Genomic DNA, 23721 nt, shown 5'->3' with positions numbered 1-23721 from the left:
GATGAATGATGTTTGTTCTTGATTTTTGACCTCAGGAAGAGAGAGAGAGGGAGAGGAAGAGGGAGAGAGAGAGAGAGAGAGAGAGAGAGAGAGAGAGAGAGAGAGATTCACATTTTAACAGACATTTTTCTCTTCACATGATAAGTAAAACACATCTGAGAAGAATATTTAATGCACAGAATTTACTGTTTCAAAGTATGCTATATTTACCAGTGAGGAAGGAACAGTTTGTGTAAATTACACACTGCTATTCTTCAACCAGTGAAAAAAAAAAGATAAAAACATGGTGTTCTGGAGTTTGTTTCAAGTGAAAAATAAAAACTATATTCAGTGAAATACTGGCAACCTATTGTTGCTTTAGTCAATTTCAGATTCATTCATATATTCTTAGAAGATGTTTATAGTAAGAGTAAGAAATAAAATATTCACTTCTCACCATTTTAAAGAGGCAAAAGGCTAAAAGGAACAACAATGGTGAAAATATTTTTCAACATGATATGAATATTTATTTATATTTGTGTGCTAAATATGTATTAAACATAGAAAAGGTCTACTTTGTAATTATAGTTTAAAAACCTTACTCATATTCAAGATCTTTCTCAGGGCAACTTTAACATCTTTGTTTCTCAAGCTGTAAATTAAGGGGTTCAACATAGGAACCACAATGGTATAAAAAATGGAAGAGATTTTTCCTTGATCAATTGATATTGCAGAGGGAGGTTTCAGGTACATAAACCCACATGATCCAAAGAACAGAGAGACAGCAATTATGTGGGAACTGCAGGTGCTGAAGGCCTTGGACCTTCCCAGAGTGGATTTTATTTGGAAAATGTTGGAGACGATAAAGCCATAAGAGATAAAGATTATGACACTGGGCAGAATGATGTCTTTCCCCGCTACAATGTAAAGTTCTGTCTCATTGACATAGGTACTGGTACATGAGAGCTGCAGCAAAGGAAGAACATCACAGAAATAGTGGTTAATGATGTTTTCATCACAAAAAGTAAGTCTGAGCATGCAACCAGTGTGGATCATAGCATCAGCAAATCCCATCAAATATGAAGCAAGCATGAGATAAGAACACACCCTTGGGGACATGATAGTGTTATACAAAAGTGGATTACAGATAGCAACATAGCGATCATAGGCCATTGACACCAGTACATAGCATTCAGAAATTATAAAAAAACAAAAGAAGTAGAGTTGGGACATACATCCCATATAAGAGATAAGATTCTTCTTTAGTATAAAATTCATCAGCATTTTTGGTGTGATGACAGAAGAATAACAGAGATCTACAAAAGATAAATTACAGAGAAAAAAGTACATAGGAGTATGTAGGTGAGCATTTAACACAATTAAAATTATCAAAGTCAAATTACCGAACACTGTTATCATGTACATTAATAGAAACAATAAGAAAAGAGGCATTTGGAGCCCAGGCTGGTCTGTTAATCCCAAAAGAATGAACTCAGTCACAGTAGAACCATTTGCTAGAACCATTCCTTTCTAAGAGAATCTGTGGACAGAAAAATACAGCAAAATTGGAGAACAGAATAGATTTGACAGCAATATCTTCTCCCTAAACTATGTGGTATATGCTGACAGTGGCTGCAAGTGCTCAGCATGAACTTAAAGAATAACTTGCCAAGTATGGTGGTGCATACCTGTTATTCTAAGCATTTGAGAGGTAAACCCAGGAAGCTCAGGCTTTTCAAGTTATCCAACGTAGACTACAAGAGACACTGTGTCCAAAGAAAGAGATATATAAATAGACAGATAGACAGAGAGACAGACAGATTTAGAGACAGAGACAGAGACAGAGAAGAGAGAGAATCAAAGGGGAAATTTTTCATGCTACATGTTAATATATAATATCTTATACCCCATATTAGAGTCTGAAAAGTTAAAACCAACAGATTATCACTAATTTCACCATCAAAATTGATGCCATTTTCTAATGATGCCATGTTCTAATCTAACTGCTAGAAAATTCAGGGGAGAAGAATGAAGTAGTATAGGCAGGATAGAGTTGCCTTATCTCTTTGTTGTAGAGTGTTGGCTCCGAAGAACAATAGTCATTGCCTTCTTGTTAAATGGAGCTATGATTACTTGTACAAGACCCTCTGTTTCTCTATGTCTTGATATTACCTCACAAGAGAAGATAGTTCAATAGACCATCATATGAGATTCTGGCTATTCTATCTCTATTCCACATGTACATAATTCTGCCTCATTTAGCATAGTGTTTTCACTTACCATCTATATTGAATATGGAAGGTTAACTAAAGGGAACCTCACCTATGCAGATAAGGGGAAGTAATCATCCATGCTAGTATAAGACGTTTCACTGATATAGATGTGCTGGGTCATCATACCTCATTCATGTTGCTGTTAGTTCAATAAACTCATTGCTTTTTCAATTTACACTTTAATAGAATCATTCTTTGATACAGGTCTGGTAACCTATCATAGCTACATAGATATTGGTTCACATATCTCTTAGAAAAATTCGTACAGCACTCACCTACCAAGTCTTCAAAACTTCACTTTCTCCCCAGTATAGCTATCAACATTAGATACCTGGTGATGATGGTGTCCCAGGTTGGTATCACTAGAGTTGGAAGTATGGAATCAAATCTTAAGAAATGCTACATACAGTATTGCTTATGACGCAAAGAAACCCAAGAATGCAAAAGAGTGTGAGAAATGCTCATGGAGTAGAAACTTACTGAAAAAGACCTTTGCTAATAATCTGTTCGGAGTCTGAATGTTCTCTGCTCACCTTCAAGATGCTTATGGGAAAGGCACTTAATTTTAGGGCTGCAAGAAATGGAAACAAAAATCTGTATCTTCAGTCAATGTACAACATTTCCATGTGGTCTACTATGGAGAGATAAAAAGCAAGACACTGAAGGAGAAACACCTAATGCTGTACACCGAATTGTAGTTAGGTTCACCTAATCAGACGGTAGCATATTAGTTGCTGGTGTCAGTAAGAAAAATCAGTTGTGCAAACTAAAGTTTAAATTTTTTCAGGTATGCAACAGGACTTGGCTTCTAACATTTAACATGTTGACTATGGTTTGCTTACATGTTGAATTTCTTAACAGGACATATCTTAACCTACCTTCACACTGATTGTATGCACATAAAATACTTAAAAGCATATTATGTATAGTGAAGCCTATTTGAATTAGCATCATTGTTGAGTCATTTTAGAGTGAATATTTTAGTGAAGACATAAAGTTATACTTGTCATATTTACTACTTAAAACTTAGGGGTTTACCAATGACATGGTTAAATAAAAAAGCACAACAATTAGTGTAAACTACTAATTAAAATAAATAGAAAACTTACCCTTTTTCTGAGAGATGTCATTGTTTTAGGCTATGAGCTGTCAATTCCTGTATTTATAAGTGATGCAGAATAAAATAATCTCTGCTATAACTAGCTATCTTTCTGAGCTATTAGTCATAACACATAATTCTTAATCTTCTGAAGTCTAATAGGAAAGACAAATGACCCTTCTTATTATCACAGTTGCCACTGGATGAGCTCCCCCTTCCCAAATTCACATGGCTTTAAAAGCCATATATATATATATATATGAAAGAAAGATGCAGCGTTTTTGCGGTCATAGATAAGAGATGCTAGAGAATGACAAAAAATGAAGCAATTGCAATGATATATTGTACAATTGTGTATCTTTAGCCACCTGGGGACTCAGTATTTTAACCTGCTGTGGACTTCTCTTCAGGGATTATACACTGTCTAATCTTGAACAATAGTGAACTTCTGTCTTCCATTTTATATTATCCAAAGAGGAAAGTTGGTAGTGCTCCACACAATCTATCCCCACATTTCCATACTACTTCAGCAGTTTTCTTTACACTAATATGCTAATATATCTCAGATATCATCTCACTGATTTTTCTCAAAAATACCTTTTAAGTTATAGTCGGTGGGTGCTTACAGTGTTCTGGACCAAACTCAATTCCTTATATATGCTCCTTCTATGACTGGATTACAAGCCCAGCTCCCCAAGATCACAATTTTTAAATGTAAAAATATTTTTTTAGTTTTGAACATTTTAATTAAAATATAACTGCATTAATTCCCCATTCACTTTTCTCCCTCAGCTTCTCCCCTCAAAATCTCTTCCCTCCAACTTCTCCCATTTCACACCCCATTTTCCAGTTGAAAGTCTCTTCTTGTCAGATTATTGTAACATGTGCACATACTCAAATAAGCATACACACACAAGTGCACATGCACACACACACACACACACACACACACGTATAGTTACAGTCTGCTGAGTCATTTTTAATTGTTATCGGCCATTTCTATTGAACAACTAAGTACTGGAGCTTGCAGAGCCCTAGTACTTGGCATTTAAAAGTCAAAAGAAGGCATTAAAGAAGGTCCAGCCTTACTAGCAGTCAAAGCCACAGGATAGAAGGGATTAATGGAGAAGATGAGGCTTTGTACTATGAACAGAGCACAAGAGAGGCTATTTTTGAAAATGCAGCCTAGTTACTAGATACAACAGTAGATTCAATATTTTGTAGACACCGATACTATGGGACAACCAAAAAAGAAAAACACTACCCATGGATTAGGGCCTACGTGAGCCTACTAGACAACTAATGCATGTGGTGGAAAACCATCTAGAGATACTCCAAGGATATTTAGCGAATCTAATTCTCAATTAAGGGCAAACCATGAAGAAGTGGTCCAATGTAATCAACCTGTCATTGGGTCACTAGATGTTTTAGAGCCATTGACACAAGCTAGAGCCATCTGAGAGAATTCAACTAAGAAATTTCCAGCATTTCGGGGATTTACTATTATTACTATTATTATTGTTGTTGTTGTTGTCGTCATCATCATCATCATCCTTATTATTATTATCATTATTATTATTATTATTATTATTATTATTATTATTATTATTATCATTAGTTCATGTGGGAAGATGCAATCCATTATGAGTAGTGCCATCCCTGGCCTTTGGTCCTGGGTTCTATAAGAAAGGAGCACCAAGCCAGTAAATCATGCTAGATTTTTGCAGGTGGCTAAAGGAAAGGACAGAAGCCAGAAAGAAAGAGGCTTCTGACCTGGGGCAGGAACATGTTTATTGGTGGACACACAGAAAAAACTACTGACATTGTTTCATCCATGTGGGTTGATTGATGAACCAATACCTCACAGTTGAGAGAATGCTCTCAGGAAGAAGATGGCTTCAATCTTTACAGGGGTGGGCATCAGGAAAAATGAGTACATTACCTTCCATCTCATATTTCCTCCCTTCCAGAGTTGCCTTGTCCTGCTTCAAGGGAAGCTAGATAGTGTAGTCTTTCAGCAGGAAGCATTCATTGCAAATTCTGAGAGGATATAGGGAAGCCAAAGCTGTTTCTGTGTTGAGGAGGGTCTTTCTTAGAAGGATTCTGAGTTTCTGGAAGAAAGTGGGTCCTCTAGTGTGGGGAGCAGGTGTGGCAGCAGTCCCAAGATGGCGCCCAGGACAGCAGCTAAGTCTCATGACTAGCACCTGACTTCCTCACATACCTGAAACTAGCCACATCCATTGTGAGAGCTGCGCAGGCGCACCATGATGCAAGTTCAGGCCATGTAATGTGGACCTATGAACTGAGATTACGCAGTCTGGACTGAGGAGGCAGAGTTGAGGGAGGATATAAGGGAGTGTGCTCAAGGGCTGGAGGGGAGAGAGAAGAAAAGAAAAGAAAGATTCCTGTTAGCATGGTGTAAGGTTCCTGAATAAACCGCTTTGAGGAGAACGCTGTGGTGTCGCTCCTTTCTGCGGGTTGGAGACAAAGCGACACTCTAGACCCTTAGCAGAAGTTTTAATTCTGAAGAGACTTAGAAATAGTTGTGAGAAGGCTGTAAGCAAACATCTTTGTTATAGAAAAAGAGTGAGTGGTTACCTGGGATTTTTGAGTGGTTACCTGGGAATGCAGGTGTGAAAGACAGAGTGGGCTTGTGAAAGGAAGCTGGCCTAGAGTCCGTTCAGGATAACAGTGACTGGTGTTAGCAGCACTGCTGCAACAAAATGAGCTAGCAGAAATAGCAGGGAGGTTAAGAGTATCAAAGGAAGGGATCAGAAGAAAATAGCAAATGAATGTAAAGTATCATATTTGTCCTGATGTGAAAGGGGTGAAGCACCCTTTTAGCAAGTTTCTCCACAGCACCCCAAAGGTCTTTTTGCAAATATTGCTAAGAGCAAATGTAGTTGTTATAGGTGAGAACTGTTGGAACAGTTTTTGTGGTACGTTGCACATGGGTAAAGGGTGAAGTTCAGTAAGTAAAGCACTTATAAGATACAGTAAAAACATATGTATGAGGATACTAAAGAAGAAAGGTTTGATCCTGGGAAGGAGCGCCAGTAATAGAAAACTAGAAGTGGATACATGGGAGTGTTGTGGTGGAATTTTTCCCTGGCCCCAGGTTCTAGACAGCAACTCAAACCTGTCAGGATTCATTTGCATAAAATTAGCATATTTGCAGAGGCGAATGCACCTCCAGTTCTTAACAGTGGTCAGATCTAGTCCTTTTTCATTTTGGAGTTCTATGTAGTCAGTAGAGATGATCCTAAAGGATTGTTAGATGATCTGAGCTGATCAAACAGAGAAGTTAGTTGATGCAAAGGCTTCAGTCCAACTGTTCTAGTTCTGGAGTCCCAAATCAAAGTCCAGAACCGGGCAAGAAAGAGATAAATCTGTTGATCCATTCTTCTCTTTTCTGAGTTCATCTGAACTTTTTTTAGTGTCCTTGGGGCACTGATCTTTTTTGTAACTGCTTTCAGTCTGCAGTTAGAGTGCTTCAGAAGTGGGTCCATCAAAGGAGCTTAATGGGTAGATAAGATCCAGAAGTAAGTCTATAAGGAATCACTATCCACCATTGTAGTTAACATTATGAGAAAAGTTACAGGAGGAAACCTTTCACATCAAGATTAGCATTAGTTTCATATAAGATTAAGTATAAAGTTAACATAATCTTAAAGGTAATTTACAAGCAATTGGCTCATGGTTCTGTGGAAGTATAAGGTAACTAAAATTAGTTGTTCATTTACATTGGACTCCTTCATAAGGGACATAAACCTGGAACCACTGCAAAAATTTAAAAAATCAGTTACAGTGTCTAAGAAATGAATCTGAACAGAAAGCGACTAAGTGACAGTCCTTGCTTCTAAGTATCATAGCTAAAACCTGTATATTAGTTATATATATATATATATATATATATATATATATATATATCAAAATAAAATTTAATTTATAAATTTTCAGAACTGGTACTATTAACTTCAATGACAATATATAGATAAAAGATTAAAGCAATCAAGAATGTCAAATTTGTAAGAAACAATTTATATGTGACAGACTGAATTAAAAAATAAATCCAAAGCTAAGTCTTTACTCCTTCTGCTGAGAGACGATGGATAAACACATACTGACAGCAGTAAGAATATCATCATCACCCTATTTAAAAGATTGCATGTTTAGAGTCATGATTTGTAAGGCAGGATAGATAACCAAATAAAAGGAACTTTAACAATTATTGTGAAGATTTGAATAATAATAGCTCCTATGGGCTCATATATTTGAGTTCTTAGTCACCAGAGAATGAAACAGTTTGAAAGAAGTAAAAGGATTTAGAGGTATGGTCTTGTTAGAGTAGCGTGCCACTAGGGGGATGGGCTTTGGAGTTAAAAAACACTAAAGGCCCAGTGTCTCTCTCTCTCTCTCTCTCTCTCTCTCTCTCTCTCTCTCTGTCTCTCTCTGTGTTTGTGTGTGTGTTTGTGTGTATGTGTTTGTGTTTGTGCTTGTGTGTGTGTGTTTGTGTTTGTGCTTGTGTATGTGTGTGTGTGTGTGTGTGTGTGTGTGTGTGTGTGTGTGTGTGTGTGTGTATTTGCTTGCCTGCTTGCCTTTCTGTCTACCAATCAGTATGTAAAACTCTCAGATACTGTGAGTCACTATGCTTCCTACCATGATGATACTGGACTAGCATTGGAAGCTGTAAGCAAGTTCTCAAACACTTTTTTATACCAGTTGTTTTGGTCATAATATCTTTTCACAGCAATAGTATAGTGATGTAGATAATTGGCTTTGAAATTTTTTAGAAACATCTACAGGCTTCCCTGTCAAAGCTTGTATATTCTTTATAGACTTTAAGGCAAGAGTGAACACACTGGCCCTCAAGTTCTCTATGTAGAGACTAGATTATATTTTTAAAGCACCACAGGGGATCTGAGATCAGAGGGAGTCTCCTTCAAGAGATTTTGATAAAATGTTTAGAGACCAAATTTGGTCACCTCCTGCTTATCTCCTCCAGAAGAGTCTAAAAACTTAATATATCATTTAGTAGAACTATTTGTTGATTCTATAGATACACAAAACCTAATACTCAGTTACTGCTTGGATATTCTGAATAGCTATCCAAAGCTGTGATTTTAATGACAGGGTATCTGACAGCATACTTTAATCAAGAAACATTAGATTGTGGACCCTGAAGTCAACTTTTGTTAAGAGGGAAAATTGAATGACAAAATAAAGGGCATGCCTAATTGAACTAGTGTGCAGGTCTCATACCAGTTGGGTGGTACATGAGGCATAAGGTTCCCTGTTGATAGCATCCTACACAGTGCAGTCATTTCAAGAACACTGAGGGGAGAATGACTTGGTTTGCCTTTCTCTTGTTTGAAACATTTAGGATGTAAGCGAAGACCCTGAGATCCTGTACTGGTTAAGGGAATCCATCCTCTTGTCCTGGGAGATACAAACAGTCATTAATCTTCAGAGGAAGAGGAGGGCTATTTTGTTTTGGGCTTTTTTGGTCTTTTCTTTTTGTTTTTGTTTTGTGTTTTGTTTTGTTTTGCTTTGGTTTGGTTTTGGTTTTTGATTTAATTAATGGTTTGGCCAACATGACCAGAGACATTCAGGCCTATGTAGCTGGAGCTGGCGACAGTAGACTTCTGTTGGGTCTTATTTTCATGGACCCTTTTCCCTCAGTGAGGCTAAATGGATTGTGAGTGCTCCAGGGAACAACTTGGGCCTGAATCCTGTCATGCATGTATATCATAAATTTACCCATTTTATTAAAAAATGCAATTTTATTATATATATTTATATACATAAAATATATATTTGAATGCATGTATTTGTGTATGTGTAAATATACGTTATATGTACATATAGACATACACACATTTCATAACATATAGATAGACAAATATAGAGAGATAGATATAGATAGGTATATTCCTAGTTAGGATTATTTGACAGAGACCAAAGAAACTCAGGAAAGTGCTACTTTCTTGTTCCTTTTTTTTTCTATTAACTTGAGTATTTCTTATATACATTTCGAGTGTTATTCCCTTTCCCAGTGTCCAGGCCAACATCCCCCTCCCCCTCCCTTTCTTTATGGGTATTCCCCTCCCCATCCTCCCTCCCCCTTGCCACCCTCCCCGAACAATCTAGTTCACTGGGGGTTCAGTCTTAGCAGGACCCAGGGCTTCCCCTTCCACTGGTGCTCTTACTAGGATATTCATTGCTACCTATGAGGTCAGAGTCCAGGGTCAGTCCATGTATAGTCTTTAGGTAGTGGCTTAGTCCCTGGAAGCTCTGGTTGCTTGGCATTGTTGTACATATGGGGTCTCAAGTCCCTTCAAGCTCTTCCAGTTCTTTCTCTGATTCCTTCAACAGGGGTCCGATTCTCAAATCAGTGGTTTGCTGCTGGTATCCGCCTCTGTGTTTGCTGTATTCTGGCTGTGTCTCTCGGGAGAGATCTACATCCGGCTCCTATCGGCCTGTACTTCTTTGCTTCATTCATCTTGTCTAATTGGGTGGCTGTATATGCATGGGCCACATGTGGTGCAGGCTCTGAATGGGTGTTCCTTCAGTCTCTGTTTTAATCTTTGCCTCTCTCTTCCTTGCCAAGGGTATTCTTGTTCCCCTTTTAAAGAAGGAGTGAAACATTCACATTTTGATCATCCGTTTTGAGTTTCATTTGTTCTAGGCATCTAGGGTAATTCAAGCATTTGGGCTAATAGCCACTTATCAATGAGTGCATACCATGTGTGTTTTTCTGTGATTGGGTTACCTCACTCAGGATGATATTTTCCAGTTCTGACCATTTACCTATGAATTTCATAAAGTCATTGTTTTTGAAAGCTGAGTAATATTCCATTGTGTAGATGTACCACATTTTCTGTATCCATTCCTCTGTTGAAGGGCATCTGGGTTCTTTCCAGCTTCTGGCTATTATAAATAAGGCTGCTGTGAACATAGTGGAGCACGTGTCTTTTTTATATGTTGGGACATCTTTTGGGTATATGCCCAGGAGAGTTTAGCTGGATACCCAGGCAGTTCAGTGTCCAATTTTCTGAGGAACCTCCAGCCTGATTTCCAGAATGGTTGAACCGGTCTGAAATCCCACCAACAATGGAGGAGTGTTCCTCTTTCTCCACATCCTCGCCAGCATTTGCTGTCACCTGAGTTTTTGATCTTAGCCATTCTTACTGGTGTGAGGTGGAATCTCAGGGTTCTTTTGTTTTCATTTGCATTTCCCTTATGACTAAAGATGTTGAACATTTCTTTAGGTGTTTCTCAGCCATTCAGCATTCCTGAGCTGTGAATTCTTTGCTTAGCTCTGAACACCATTTTTAATAGGGTTATTTGTCTCCCTGTGGTCTAACTTCTTGAGTTCTTTGTATATTTTAGATATAAGGCCTCTATCTGTTGTAGGATTGGTAAAGATCTTTTCCCAATCTGTTGGTTGCCGTTTTGTCCTAACCACAGTGTCCTTTGCCTTACAGAAGCTTTGCAGTTTTATGAGATCCCATTTGTCGATTCTTGATCTTAGAGCATAAGCCATTGGTGTTTTGTTCAGGAAATTTTTTCCAGTGCCCATGTGTTCCAGATGCTGCCCTAGTTTTTCTTCTATTAGTTTGAGTGTATCTGGTTTGATATGGAGGTCCTTGATCCACTTGGTCTTAAGCTTTGTACAGGGTGATAAGCATGGATCGATCTGAATTCTTCTACATGTTGACCTCCAGTTGAACCAACACCATTTGCTGAAAATGCTCTTTTTTCCATTGGATGGTTTTGGCTCCTTTGTCAAAAATCAAGTGCCCATAGGTGTGTGGGTTCATTTCTGGGTCTTCAATTCTGTTCCATTGGTCTATCTGTCTGTCTCTGTACCAATACCATGCAGTTTTTATCGTTATTGCTCTGTAATACTGCTTGAGTTCAGGGATAGTGATTCCCCCCGAAGTCCTTTTATTGTTGAGGATAGTTTTAGCTATCCTGGGTTTTTTGTTATTCCAGATGAATTTGCAAATTGTTCTGTCTAACTCTTTGAAGAATTGGATTGGTATTTTGATGGGGATTGCATTGAATCTGTAGATCGCTTTTGGTAAAATGGCCATTTTTACTATATTAATCCTGTCAATCCATGAGCATGGGAGATCTTTCCATCTTCTGAGGACCTCTTCAATTTCCTTCTTCAGTGTCTTGAAGTTCTTATTGTACAGATCTTTTACTTGCTTGGTTAAAGTCACACCGAGGTACGTTATATTATTTGGGTCTATTATGAAGGGTGTCGTTTCCCTAATTTCTTTCTCGGCTTGTTTCTCTTCTATGTAAAGGAAGGCTACTGATTTATTTGAGTTAATTTTATACCCAGCCACTTTGCTGAAGTTGTTTATCAGCTTTAGTAGTTCTCTGGTGGAACTTTTGGGATCACTTAAATATACTATCATATCATCTGCAAATAGTGATATTTTGACTTCTTCTTTTCCGATCTGTATCCCCTTGACCTCCTTTTGTTGTCTGATTGCTCTGGCTAGAACTTCAAGAACTATATTGAATAAGTAAGGAGAGAGGGGGCAGCATTGTCTAGTCCCTGATTTTAGTGGGATTGCTTCAAGTTTCTCTCCATTTAGTTTAATGTTAGCAACTGGTTTGCTGTATATGGCTTTTACTATGTTCAGGTATGGGCCTTGAATTCCTATTCTTTCCAGGACTTTTATCATGAAGGGGTGTTGAATTTTGTCAAATGCTTTCTCAGCATCTAATGAAATGATCATGTCGTTTTGTTCTTTCAGTTTGTTTATATAATGGATCACGTTGATGGTTTTCCGTATATTAAAACATCCCTGCATGCCTGGGATGAAGCCTACTTGATCATGGTGGATGATTGTTTTGATGTGCTCTTGGATTCGGTTTGCCTGAATTTTATTGAGCATTTTTGTGTCGATATTCATAAGGGAAATTGGTCCGAAGTTCTCTTTCTTTGTTGGGTCTTTGTATAAGAGTAATTGTGGCTTCATAGAAGGAATTCGGTAGTGCTCCATCTGTTTCAATTTTGTGAAATAGTTTGGATAATATTGTTATGAGGTCTTCTATGAAGGTCTGATAGTATTCTGCACTAAACCCGTCTGGACCTGGGCTCTTTTTGGTTGGGAGACCTTTAATGACTGCTTCTATTTCCTTAAGAGTTATGGGGTTGTTTAACTGGTTTATCTGTTCCTGATTTAACTCCGGTCCCTGGTATCTGTCTAGGAAATTGTCCATTTCCTGCAGATTTTCAAGTTTTGTTGAATAGAGGCTTTTATAGTAAGATTTGATGATTTTTTTGAATTTCCTCTGAATCTGTAGTTATGTCTCCCTTTTCATTTCTTATTTTGTTAATTTGGATACACTCTCTGTGTCCTCTCTTTTGTCTGGCTAAGGGTTTATCTATCTTGTTGATTTTCTCAGAGAACCAACTTTTGGTTCTGTTGATTCTGTTAATTCTATGGTCCTTTTTCTTTCTACTTGGTTGATTTCAGCTCTGAGTTTGATTATTTCCTGCCTTCTACTCTTCCTGGGTGTATTTGCTTCTTTTTGTTCTAGAGCTTTTAGGTGTGCTGTCAAGCTGCTGACATATGCTCTTTCCTGTTTCTTTCTGCAGGCACTCAGCGCTATGAGTTTTCCTCTTAGCACAGCTTTCATTGTGTCCCATAAGTTTGGGTATGTTGTACCTTCATTTTCATTAAATTCTAAAAAGTCTTTAATTTCTTTCTTTATTTCTTCCTTGACCAGGTTATCATTGGTAGAGCACTGTTCAATTTCCACGTATATGTGGGCATTCTTCCCTTATTGATATTGAAGACCAGTTTTAGGCCGTGGTGGTCTGATAGCACGCATGGGATTATGTCTATCTTTCTGTACCTGCCAAGGCCCATTTTTTGACCAATTATATGGTCAATTTTGGAGAAAGTACCATGAGGAGCTGAGAAGAAGGTATATCCTTTTGCTTTAGGATAGAATGTTCTGTAAATATCTGGTAAGTCCATTTGGCTCATGACTTCTCTTAGTCTGTCTACGTCTCTGTTTAATTTCTGTTTCCATGATCTGTCCATTGATGAGAGTGGGGTGTTGAAGTTTCCTACTATTATTGTGTGAGGTGCAATGTGTGTTTTGAGCTTTAGTAAGGTTTCTTTTACGTATGTAGGTGCCCTTGTATTTGGGGCATAGATATTTAGGATTGAGAGTTCATCTTGGTGGATTTTTCCTTTGATGAATATGAAGTGTCCTTCCTTATCTTTTTTGATGAATTTTAGTTGGAAATTGATTTTATTTGATATTAGAATGGCTACTCCAGCTTGCTTCTTCTGACCATTTGCTTGGAAAGTTGTTTTCCAGCCTTTCACTCTGAGGTAGTGTCTGTCTTTGTCTCTGAGGTGTGTTTCCTGTAGGCAGCAGAATGCAGGGTCCTTGTTGCATATCCAGTTTGTTAATCTATGTCTTTTTATTGGGGAGTTGAGGCCATTGATGTTGAGAGATATTAAGGAATAGTGATTATTGCTTCCTGTTATATTCATATTTGGATGTGAGTTTATGTTTGTGTGCTTTGCTTCTCTTTGTTTTGTTGCCAAGACGATTAGTTTCTTGCTTCTTCTAGGGTATAGCTTGCCTCCTTATGTTGGGCTTTACCATTTACTATCCTTTGTAGTGCTGGATTTGTAGAAAGATATGGTGTAAATTTGGTTTTGTCATGGAATATCTTGGTTTCTCCATCTATGTTAATTGAGAGTTTTGCAGGATACAGTAACCTGGGCTGGCATTTGTGTTCTCTTAGGGTCTGTATGACATCAGTCCAGGATCTTCTGGCCTTCATAGTTTCTGGCGAAAAGTCTGGTGTGATTCTGATAGGTCTGCCTTTATACGTTACTTGACCTTTTTCCCTTACTGCTTTTAATATTCTTTCTTTATTTTGTGCGTTTGGTGTTTTGACTATTATGTGACGGGAGGTGTTTCTTTTCTGGTCCAATCTATTTGGAGTTCTGTAGGCTTCTTGTATGCCTATGGGTATCTCTTTTTTTAGGTTAGGGAAGTTTTCTTCTATGATTTTGTTGAAGATATTTACTGGTCCTTTGAGCTGGGCGTCTTCATTCTCTTCTATACCTATTATCCTTAGGTTTGATCTTCTCATTGAGTCCTGGATTTCCTGTGTGTTTTGGACCAGTAGTTTTTTCCGCTTTACATTATCTTTGACAGTTGAGTCAATGATTTCTATGGAATCTTCTGCTCCTGAGATTCTCTCTTCCATCTCTTGTATTCTGTTGGTGAAGCTCGTATCTACACCTCCTTGTCTCTTCTTTTGGTTTTCTATATCCAGGGTTGTTTCCATGTGTTCTGTCTTGATTGCTTCTATTTCCATTTTTAATTCCTTCAACTGTTTGATTGTTTTTTCCTGGAATTCTTTCAGGGATTTTTTGTGACTCCTCTCTATGGGCTTCTACTTGTTTATTTATGATTTCCTGGAATTCTTTCAGGGATTTTTGTGACTCCTCTCTATGGGCTTCTACTTGTTTAATTATGATTTCCTGGAATTCTTTCAGGGATTTTTGTGATTCCTCTCTTTAGGCTTGCATAGGTGGCAGAGGATGACCTTGTTGTGCTCCAATTGGAGGAGAAACCCTTGTTCCTGCCAATTCTGAACCCTCCATTGTAGGAGAATGTCAAGTTGGGATGGTAGGAATAGCTCCCTACTGGTTGTGGAGGATGTACACCCTTATAGAAGAGGGCTTATAGAACACCCTTATAGAAGATAGGGGAAGTATAGGGACTTTTGCATAGGAAATCAGGAAAGATGATAACATTTGAAATGTAAATAAAAATATCCAATTTAACAAAAAGATGCACTCAAATAAGAGGAAAATTTACTTGTTACTTCACTTTAGTAAATTGAAGTAGATACAAAATACTTGTTCTCTAAGGGAGTTCTTCACGTCTTTCTTGAAGTCCTCCAGCATCATGATCAAATATGATTTTGAAACTAGATCTTGCTTTTCTGCTGTGTTTGGTATTCCGTGTTTGCTTTAGTGGGATAATTGGGCTCCGATGATGCCATGTAGTCTTGGTTTCTGTTGCTTGGGTTCCTGCACTTGCCTCTCGCCATCTGATTATCTCTAGTGTTACTTTGTTCTGCTATTTCTGACAGTGGCTAGACTGTCCTATAAGCCTATGTGTCAGGAGTGCTGTAGACCTGTTTTCATGTACACATGGAGCTATGAAAACCAATGACTTCATGAAATTCATAGGCAAATGGAATGAACTAGAAAATACCATCCTGAGTGAGGTAACCCAATCACTGAAAAACACACATGGTGTGTACTCACTGATAAGTGGATATTAAACCCAAAGCTCAAATACCCATAATACAATCCTTATAACCAAATGGAGCTCATTAAGAAGGACAACCACATAATGATGATTCAGTCCTTCTTAAAAGGGGAAAGAAAAAATTATGTATAGGAGGAGATATGAAGATAGTGTTTGGAGTAGAGACTTAAGTAATGTCCATTAAGTGTTTGCCCTACCTGGGGAGATATATATATATATATATATATATATATATATATATATATATATCCTCCCCCAAACCTAGAGCCAGGAAGTGCATTCTGGCATGAGTCTGGTATAGCTGTCTCCTGAAAGTTTCAGCTGGAACATGACAAATACTGGGGAAAATGCTAGTAAGAACTGGGTCCCCATTGGAGTAGTTAAAGGATTGGAGGAGCTGAAGGCACTTGCATTTCCATAAGAACAACAGTACCAAACAACTAGATCTCCCAGGGACTAAACAAATACCCAAATTCTACACATGGACACTCCCCTGACTCTAGCTGCATAGGTGGCAGAGGATGACCTTGTTGTGCTCCAATTGGAGGAGAAACCCTTGTTCCTGCCAATTCTGAACCCTCCATTGTAGGAGAATGTCAAGTTGGGATGGTAGGAATAGCTCCCTACTGGTTGTGGAGGATGTACACCCTTATAGAAGAGGGCTTATAGAACACCCTTATAGAAGATAGGGGAAGTATAGGGACTTTTGCATAGGAAATCAGGAAAGATGATAACATTTGAAATGTAAATAAAAATATCCAAGTTAACAAAAAGATGCACTCAAATAAGAGGAAAATTTACTTGTTACTTCACTTTAGTAAATTGAAGTAGATACAAAATACTGGGCATATACCCAAAAGATGCTATGACACACAACAAAGACATGTGCTCCACTACGTTTATAGCAGCCTTATTTACAATAGCCAGAAGCTTGAAACATCCCAGATGTCCTTCTAAAGGAAAACAGATACAGAAGATGTGGTACATTTACACAATGGAATACGACTCAGCTATTAAAAACAATGACTTCCTGAAATTCTTAGGCAAATTGATGAAACTAGAAAATATCATCCTGAGTGAGGTAACCCAGTCACAAAAGAACACACATGGTATGTACTCAACAATAAGTAGATATTAACCCAAAAACTCAGAATGTCCACGATGCAATCCACAAACCATATGGAGCTTAAGATAATGGAAGATGAAATTAGATGTTTCAGTCCTACATAGAACAGGTTACAGAATAATTACAGGAAGTAGACAGAGGGAGGGAAGTGAGATAAAGAGAGGAGGTGGAGGGAAAGGGGGTTAGGAAAGATATTGGAAGGAGTAGAAGAGAAGGACAGAGAGTCAGAAAATTGAATAGGACCATGTAGCTTTTGGGGATAGGGAAGTGGTCGTAGCCACTAGTAAGTCCCAGACTTCAGGGAAGCAAGGGGCTCCCAGGACCCAGTGGCAGAAATTCCCAATGGAGGCAAGATAGAGCCTGAAGATTCTTCCTCCAGTAGATAGGCACAACCACCAGTTGAGGGATGGGGCCATGCAATGCAGCTCAAAAATTTTAACCCAGAATTTTTCCTGTCCAAAGAAAAGACAGACAAAAAATGGAACAGAGACTAAAGGAAAGTTCATCCAAAGACTGTCCCACCTAGGGATCCATGGGTACAGACACCAAAACCCCACTCTATTGCTGATGTCAAGAAACACTTGCCGACAGGAGCATGGAATGACTGCTCCCTGTGGGTCGAGTGCTGGTAGAACTCATAGTTAACTATCAGACAGGGCCCAGGGACCCCAATGGAAGAGCAAGAGGAAGGACTAAAGGAGCTGAAGAGGATTACAGCCCTATATGAAGGACAATATCAAATACCTAGACCACCCAGGTCTCCCATGGACTAAACCACCAACCGAAGAGTACACATGGAGGGAGCCTTGACTCCAGGTATATATGTAGCAGAGGATGGCCTTATCTGACATCAGTGGGAGAGGAGGGAGGCTTGAGGTTAGAGAGCTGAGGTGGGGCAGAAGTAGTGGAATGGATGGAGGATCACCCTCATAAATGCAAAGGAGAGGGGTGAGAGGATGGGATGAGGGGATTGTGGAGGGGTAATTGGGAAATGTAACATTTTAAATGTAAATTAATAAAATGATTAATAAAGAAAATATATGCATATTCAGAGAATTATAGACTTAAATTCAAAGGATTTTTCTATAAAATTTATTGATGTATCTATATGATACAATACAATTACTGATTTCTCTGAACTTAAGAAACCTCTGAATTCAACATATACATATTTATATTATTTTACTGAAATAAAATAAATATAACACATCAGAGAAAAGAACACTTATTGCATAGAATATATGCCTAGTATGTAGGTTATGTAGAGTCAGTATGGAAATATGTACTTTTGTTAAAAACTACCATCTGAAAGTACTAGACTTTTACTGAATGGAGGAAATAGTAGAAAACTCAAATATGATATCTAATTCATATTCATTTGAGGTACCCAATAGAAATATTATTTATGATAGCTTTCTTCTAATGAAAGCTATTGACTACATAATACTTGTAAACAATGAGAGTACGGTTAAATATTTCTTGAAAGATCTTATACTAATAAAAAATAAATTTCTATATAATATTTTAATAGTTTTATTGTTTTTAAACTCCATATGTAAGTATAGGATGTATATCACTTCCACTTTCTTTCTTTACTTCAATCTCTTCCCATGTCTCTCTTCCCAAAATCAAGATTTCTTTCATTATTGCTATCATTGCTATTCCATGAAGATGCAAAAATCTATGCACAGTTGTATAATCTAGTGAGTCTACTTATCTTTGCTCATGTATACAAGTGTCCAGGGATCATGACTTGGGATTGAATGAATTATGTGGGAAGACCTCCTTGGAAAAAACTGATTCTCTCTCACATACAGCAGTCATTGACAACTTGTAACTCCTCCTTTCCTGTTTGCATTAGCTTCTTAACTGGTGTTTTCATTATGCTGTTCTTTATCAGGCCATCTTATTGTAAAAAGTGTACTGTTCCATTCTTACTTATGCTGCCTAGGGGACACTCTGGGACATTCTGGAACCTAGCCTGTACAATCTTTCTGATCCTTCTATTTTGATTTTCCCTGAGCTGCATTTTCGTCAATTATATATGTTTTCAAAAGTCTCCATTACAACAACAACAACAACAACAATAATAATAATAATAATAATAATAATAAATAATTATAAGCTTATTTAATGAGTGTGTGAAAGGTATGTTCAATGTGGGTATAAAAATCTTGTTCAATCTTGTTCATTTCTGGGTAGATACCGAGAAATCTCTACACCCTACCAAAAGATACTTGTACTCCATTATTTATTGATGCATTTTTCACAATAACAAATCAACCTAATTGACCTTAAACAGATGAAAGGATATTGAAAAACTGTCATTTTGCACATACACAGAGAGAGACAGACAGACAGACAGATACACACACACACACACACACACAATGTAAATAAAAATATCCAAGTTAACAAAAAGATGCACTCAAATAAGAGGAAAATTTACTTGTTACTTCACTTTAGTAAATTGAAGTAGATACAAAATACTGGGCATATACCCAAAAGATGCTATGACACACAACAAAGACATGTGCTCCACTACGTTTATAGCAGCCTTATTTACAATAGCCAGAAGCTTGAAACATCCCAGATGTCCTTCTAAAGGAAAACAGATACAGAAGATGTGGTACATTTACACAATGGAATACGACTCAGCTATTAAAAACAATGACTTCCTGAAATTCTTAGGCAAATTGATGAAACTAGAAAATATCATCCTGAGTGAGGTAACCCAGTCACAAAAGAACACACATGGTATGTACTCAACAATAAGTAGATATTAACCCAAAAACTCAGAATGTCCACGATGCAATCCACAAACCATATGGAGCTTAAGATAATGGAAGATGAAATTAGATGTTTCAGTCCTACATAGAACAGGTTACAGAATAATTACAGGAAGTAGACAGAGGGAGGGAAGTGAGATAAAGAGAGGAGGTGGAGGGAAAGGGGGTTAGGAAAGATATTGGAAGGAGTAGAAGAGAAGGACAGAGAGTCAGAAAATTGAATAGGACCATGTAGCTTTTGGGGATAGGGAAGTGGTCGTAGCCACTAGTAAGTCCCAGACTTCAGGGAAGCAAGGGGCTCCCAGGACCCAGTGGCAGAAATTCCCAATGGAGGCAAGATAGAGCCTGAAGATTCTTCCTCCAGTAGATAGGCACAACCACCAGTTGAGGGATGGGGCCATGCAATGCAGCTCAAAAATTTTAACCCAGAATTTTTCCTGTCCAAAGAAAAGACAGACAAAAAATGGAACAGAGACTAAAGGAAAGTTCATCCAAAGACTGTCCCACCTAGGGATCCATGGGTACAGACACCAAAACCCCACTCTATTGCTGATGTCAAGAAACACTTGCCGACAGGAGCATGGAATGACTGCTCCCTGTGGGTCGAGTGCTGGTAGAACTCATAGTTAACTATCAGACAGGGCCCAGGGACCCCAATGGAAGAGCAAGAGGAAGGACTAAAGGAGCTGAAGAGGATTACAGCCCTATATGAAGGACAATATCAAATACCTAGACCACCCAGGTCTCCCATGGACTAAACCACCAACCGAAGAGTACACATGGAGGGAGCCTTGACTCCAGGTATATATGTAGCAGAGGATGGCCTTATCTGACATCAGTGGGAGAGGAGGGAGGCTTGAGGTTAGAGAGCTGAGGTGGGGCAGAAGTAGTGGAATGGATGGAGGATCACCCTCATAAATGCAAAGGAGAGGGGTGAGAGGATGGGATGAGGGGATTGTGGAGGGGTAATTGGGAAATGTAACATTTTAAATGTAAATTAATAAAATGATTAATAAAGAAAATATATGCATATTCAGAGAATTATAGACTTAAATTCAAAGGATTTTTCTATAAAATTTATTGATGTATCTATATGATACAATACAATTACTGATTTCTCTGAACTTAAGAAACCTCTGAATTCAACATATACATATTTATATTATTTTACTGAAATAAAATAAATATAACACATCAGAGAAAAGAACACTTATTGCATAGAATATATGCCTAGTATGTAGGTTATGTAGAGTCAGTATGGAAATATGTACTTTTGTTAAAAACTACCATCTGAAAGTACTAGACTTTTACTGAATGGAGGAAATAGTAGAAAACTCAAATATGATATCTAATTCATATTCATTTGAGGTACCCAATAGAAATATTATTTATGATAGCTTTCTTCTAATGAAAGCTATTGACTACATAATACTTGTAAACAATGAGAGTACGGTTAAATATTTCTTGAAAGATCTTATACTAATAAAAAATAAATTTCTATATAATATTTTAATAGTTTTATTGTTTTTAAACTCCATATGTAAGTATAGGATGTATATCACTTCCACTTTCTTTCTTTACTTCAATCTCTTCCCATGTCTCTCTTCCCAAAATCAAGATTTCTTTCATTATTGCTATCATTGCTATTCCATGAAGATGCAAAAATCTATGCACAGTTGTATAATCTAGTGAGTCTACTTATCTTTGCTCATGTATACAAGTGTCCAGGGATCATGACTTGGGATTGAATGAATTATGTGGGAAGACCTCCTTGGAAAAAACTGATTCTCTCTCACATACAGCAGTCATTGACAACTTGTAACTCCTCCTTTCCTGTTTGCATTAGCTTCTTAACTGGTGTTTTCATTATGCTGTTCTTTATCAGGCCATCTTATTGTAAAAAGTGTACTGTTCCATTCTTACTTATGCTGCCTAGGGGACACTCTGGGACATTCTGGAACCTAGCCTGTACAATCTTTCTGATCCTTCTATTTTGATTTTCCCTGAGCTGCATTTTCGTCAATTATATATGTTTTCAAAAGTCTCCATTACAACAACAACAACAACAACAACAACAACAACAACAATAATAATAATAATAATAATAATAATAATAAATAATTATAAGCTTATTTAATGAGTGTGTGAAAGGTATGTTCAATGTGGGTATAAAAATCTTGTTCAATCTTGTTCATTTCTGGGTAGATACCGAGAAATCTCTACACCCTACCAAAAGATACTTGTACTCCATTATTTATTGATGCATTTTTCACAATAACAAATCAACCTAATTGACCTTAAACAGATGAAAGGATATTGAAAAACTGTCATTTTGCACATACACAGAGAGAGACAGACAGACAGACAGATACACACACACACACACACACACACACACACACAGACAATGTACAACTCTAAAGAAAGGTGTAATCACAAAATTTGAAGAAAACTGGATGGGCAATTTAAAATGCGTATTCGTCATAAAACCCTGGAAAGAACATAACCTGTGTTTTCCTTCTCATGTGGAATGTAATCAATGATACATATACACATGTGAACAGAACTCCTACTCTTTTTCTTTTATTTTATTTTCTTTTTTTCGGAGCTGGGGACAGAACCCAGGGCCTTGTGCTCGCTAGGCAAGCATTCTACCGCTGAGCTAAATCCCCACCCCAGAACCCCTACTCTTAAAGCATGTTGAAAGAGAAACAACAGAGTAGATACTAGAGGATGAGGAAGGACTGATTGTATGCAATGGACATGAGTTATGAAAGAGTATGAAACTAATTGTCTTTTATTTCTAACTCTGCTTTGGATTTTTAATTTAGGGTGATATTTAGTTATATAAAAAATATACAGCTTCTGTTCCTGATTTCTATTCTTACTGTATAGTTGCAGTGATCTATAAACTGCGGGTCTAAATAAGTTTGTTATCTGATGCTTTTATTCATTTTCATGGTTTATAATAATAGTTTATAAAAATGTTCACAAATCAAAAATTATATTTAGGAATCTTATAGTTATAGGTTCATCTCTTAACTCTTCCACCTTTCAACACTCCTTTTTGGCTAGTTTTGCAGTAGTAGTCATAAATTTCTTCCTGATGAGAGGACTTTATGTGCACTATTCATTGAGCACGCATAAACTTACATATAAGGCCATGTATCTAGTTGTTTCACAAGACTCTGTCTTAGAGTTACTTATTAAGTTAATGAGTGTTTGCAAATTCAATCAAAATTTATTTGTAGGAAAAAAGAATATAATTCAGTGCAGTAAGTCTTATTTAGGACACTGAAGACCCTGGCTTTCATGTTTAGCACAACAGAAAAATGAATTTTTATAGAGTTTCAGGATATTCTGCTAAATGAGCTTATATCATAATCATATTCATATATTCATGTAGGCTTGTGTAACATTTTCTTTTTTCCTTTTTTATTGGTTATTTAAATCTCAAATGTTATCTCCCTTCCTCGTTCCCCTCTGAAAAGCCCCTATTTCATGCTGCTTCCGCTGCCTTCATGAGGGTGCTCCCCCACCCACCCACTCCTGCCCCACCACCGTATCATTCTTCTATGCTGGAGCATCAAGCCTTCACACAAACAAGGGCTCTCCTCACACTGATGCCAAACAAGGCTATCCTTTTCTACATAACTAGTTGGTGCCATGGATCTCTCCAAGTGCATTCTTTGGTTGGTGGTTTAGTCCCTGGGAGGTCTGGGGGGTCTGGTTGGTGGATACTTTTGTTCTTCCTCTGGGGTTGCAAATCCCTTCAGCTCCTTCAGTCCTTCTCCTAACTCCTCTATTGGGATTCCTGTGCTCAGTGCAGTGGTTGGCTGCAAGCAGCCACATCTGTACTGGTCAAACTCTGACAAAACTTCTCAGGAGACATCCATATCAGGCTCCTGTTAGCAAGCAGTCTTTGGCATCAGCAATAGTGACTGGGTTTATTTGCCTGCATATAGAATGGAACCCCAGGAGGGGCAGTCTCTGTGTGGTTTTTCCTTCATTCTCTGCTCCACTCTTAACATATTTCCATTAATTTTCACAGTCACCATAATTCAAAAATCAATAGTAATTGAAAAAGCAAATGGAAATAATTAAATCATACTA

General features: G+C 37.7%; 1 protein-coding gene across 1 annotated transcript; it reads right to left on the bottom strand.

The window, feature by feature from the left end:
• Positions 1 to 561: 561 nt before the first annotated feature.
• Or8b54c (olfactory receptor family 8 subfamily B member 54C) lies at positions 562 to 1503 on the bottom strand. Its single transcript, NM_001000803.1, has one exon. It carries the CDS (start codon positions 1501 to 1503, stop codon positions 562 to 564), a length of 942 nt encoding a protein of 313 aa, NP_001000803.1.
• Positions 1504 to 23721: the final 22218 nt, after the last annotated feature.

This window comes from Rattus norvegicus, chromosome 8, assembly GCF_021556685.1.
Source record: "Rattus norvegicus strain SHRSP/BbbUtx chromosome 8, alternate assembly SHRSP_T2T, whole genome shotgun sequence".
NCBI lineage: Eukaryota > Metazoa > Chordata > Mammalia > Rodentia > Muridae > Rattus > Rattus norvegicus.
Note: the sequence above shows the minus strand (reverse complement) of the source record. Positions and strands in the feature narration are given on the sequence as shown.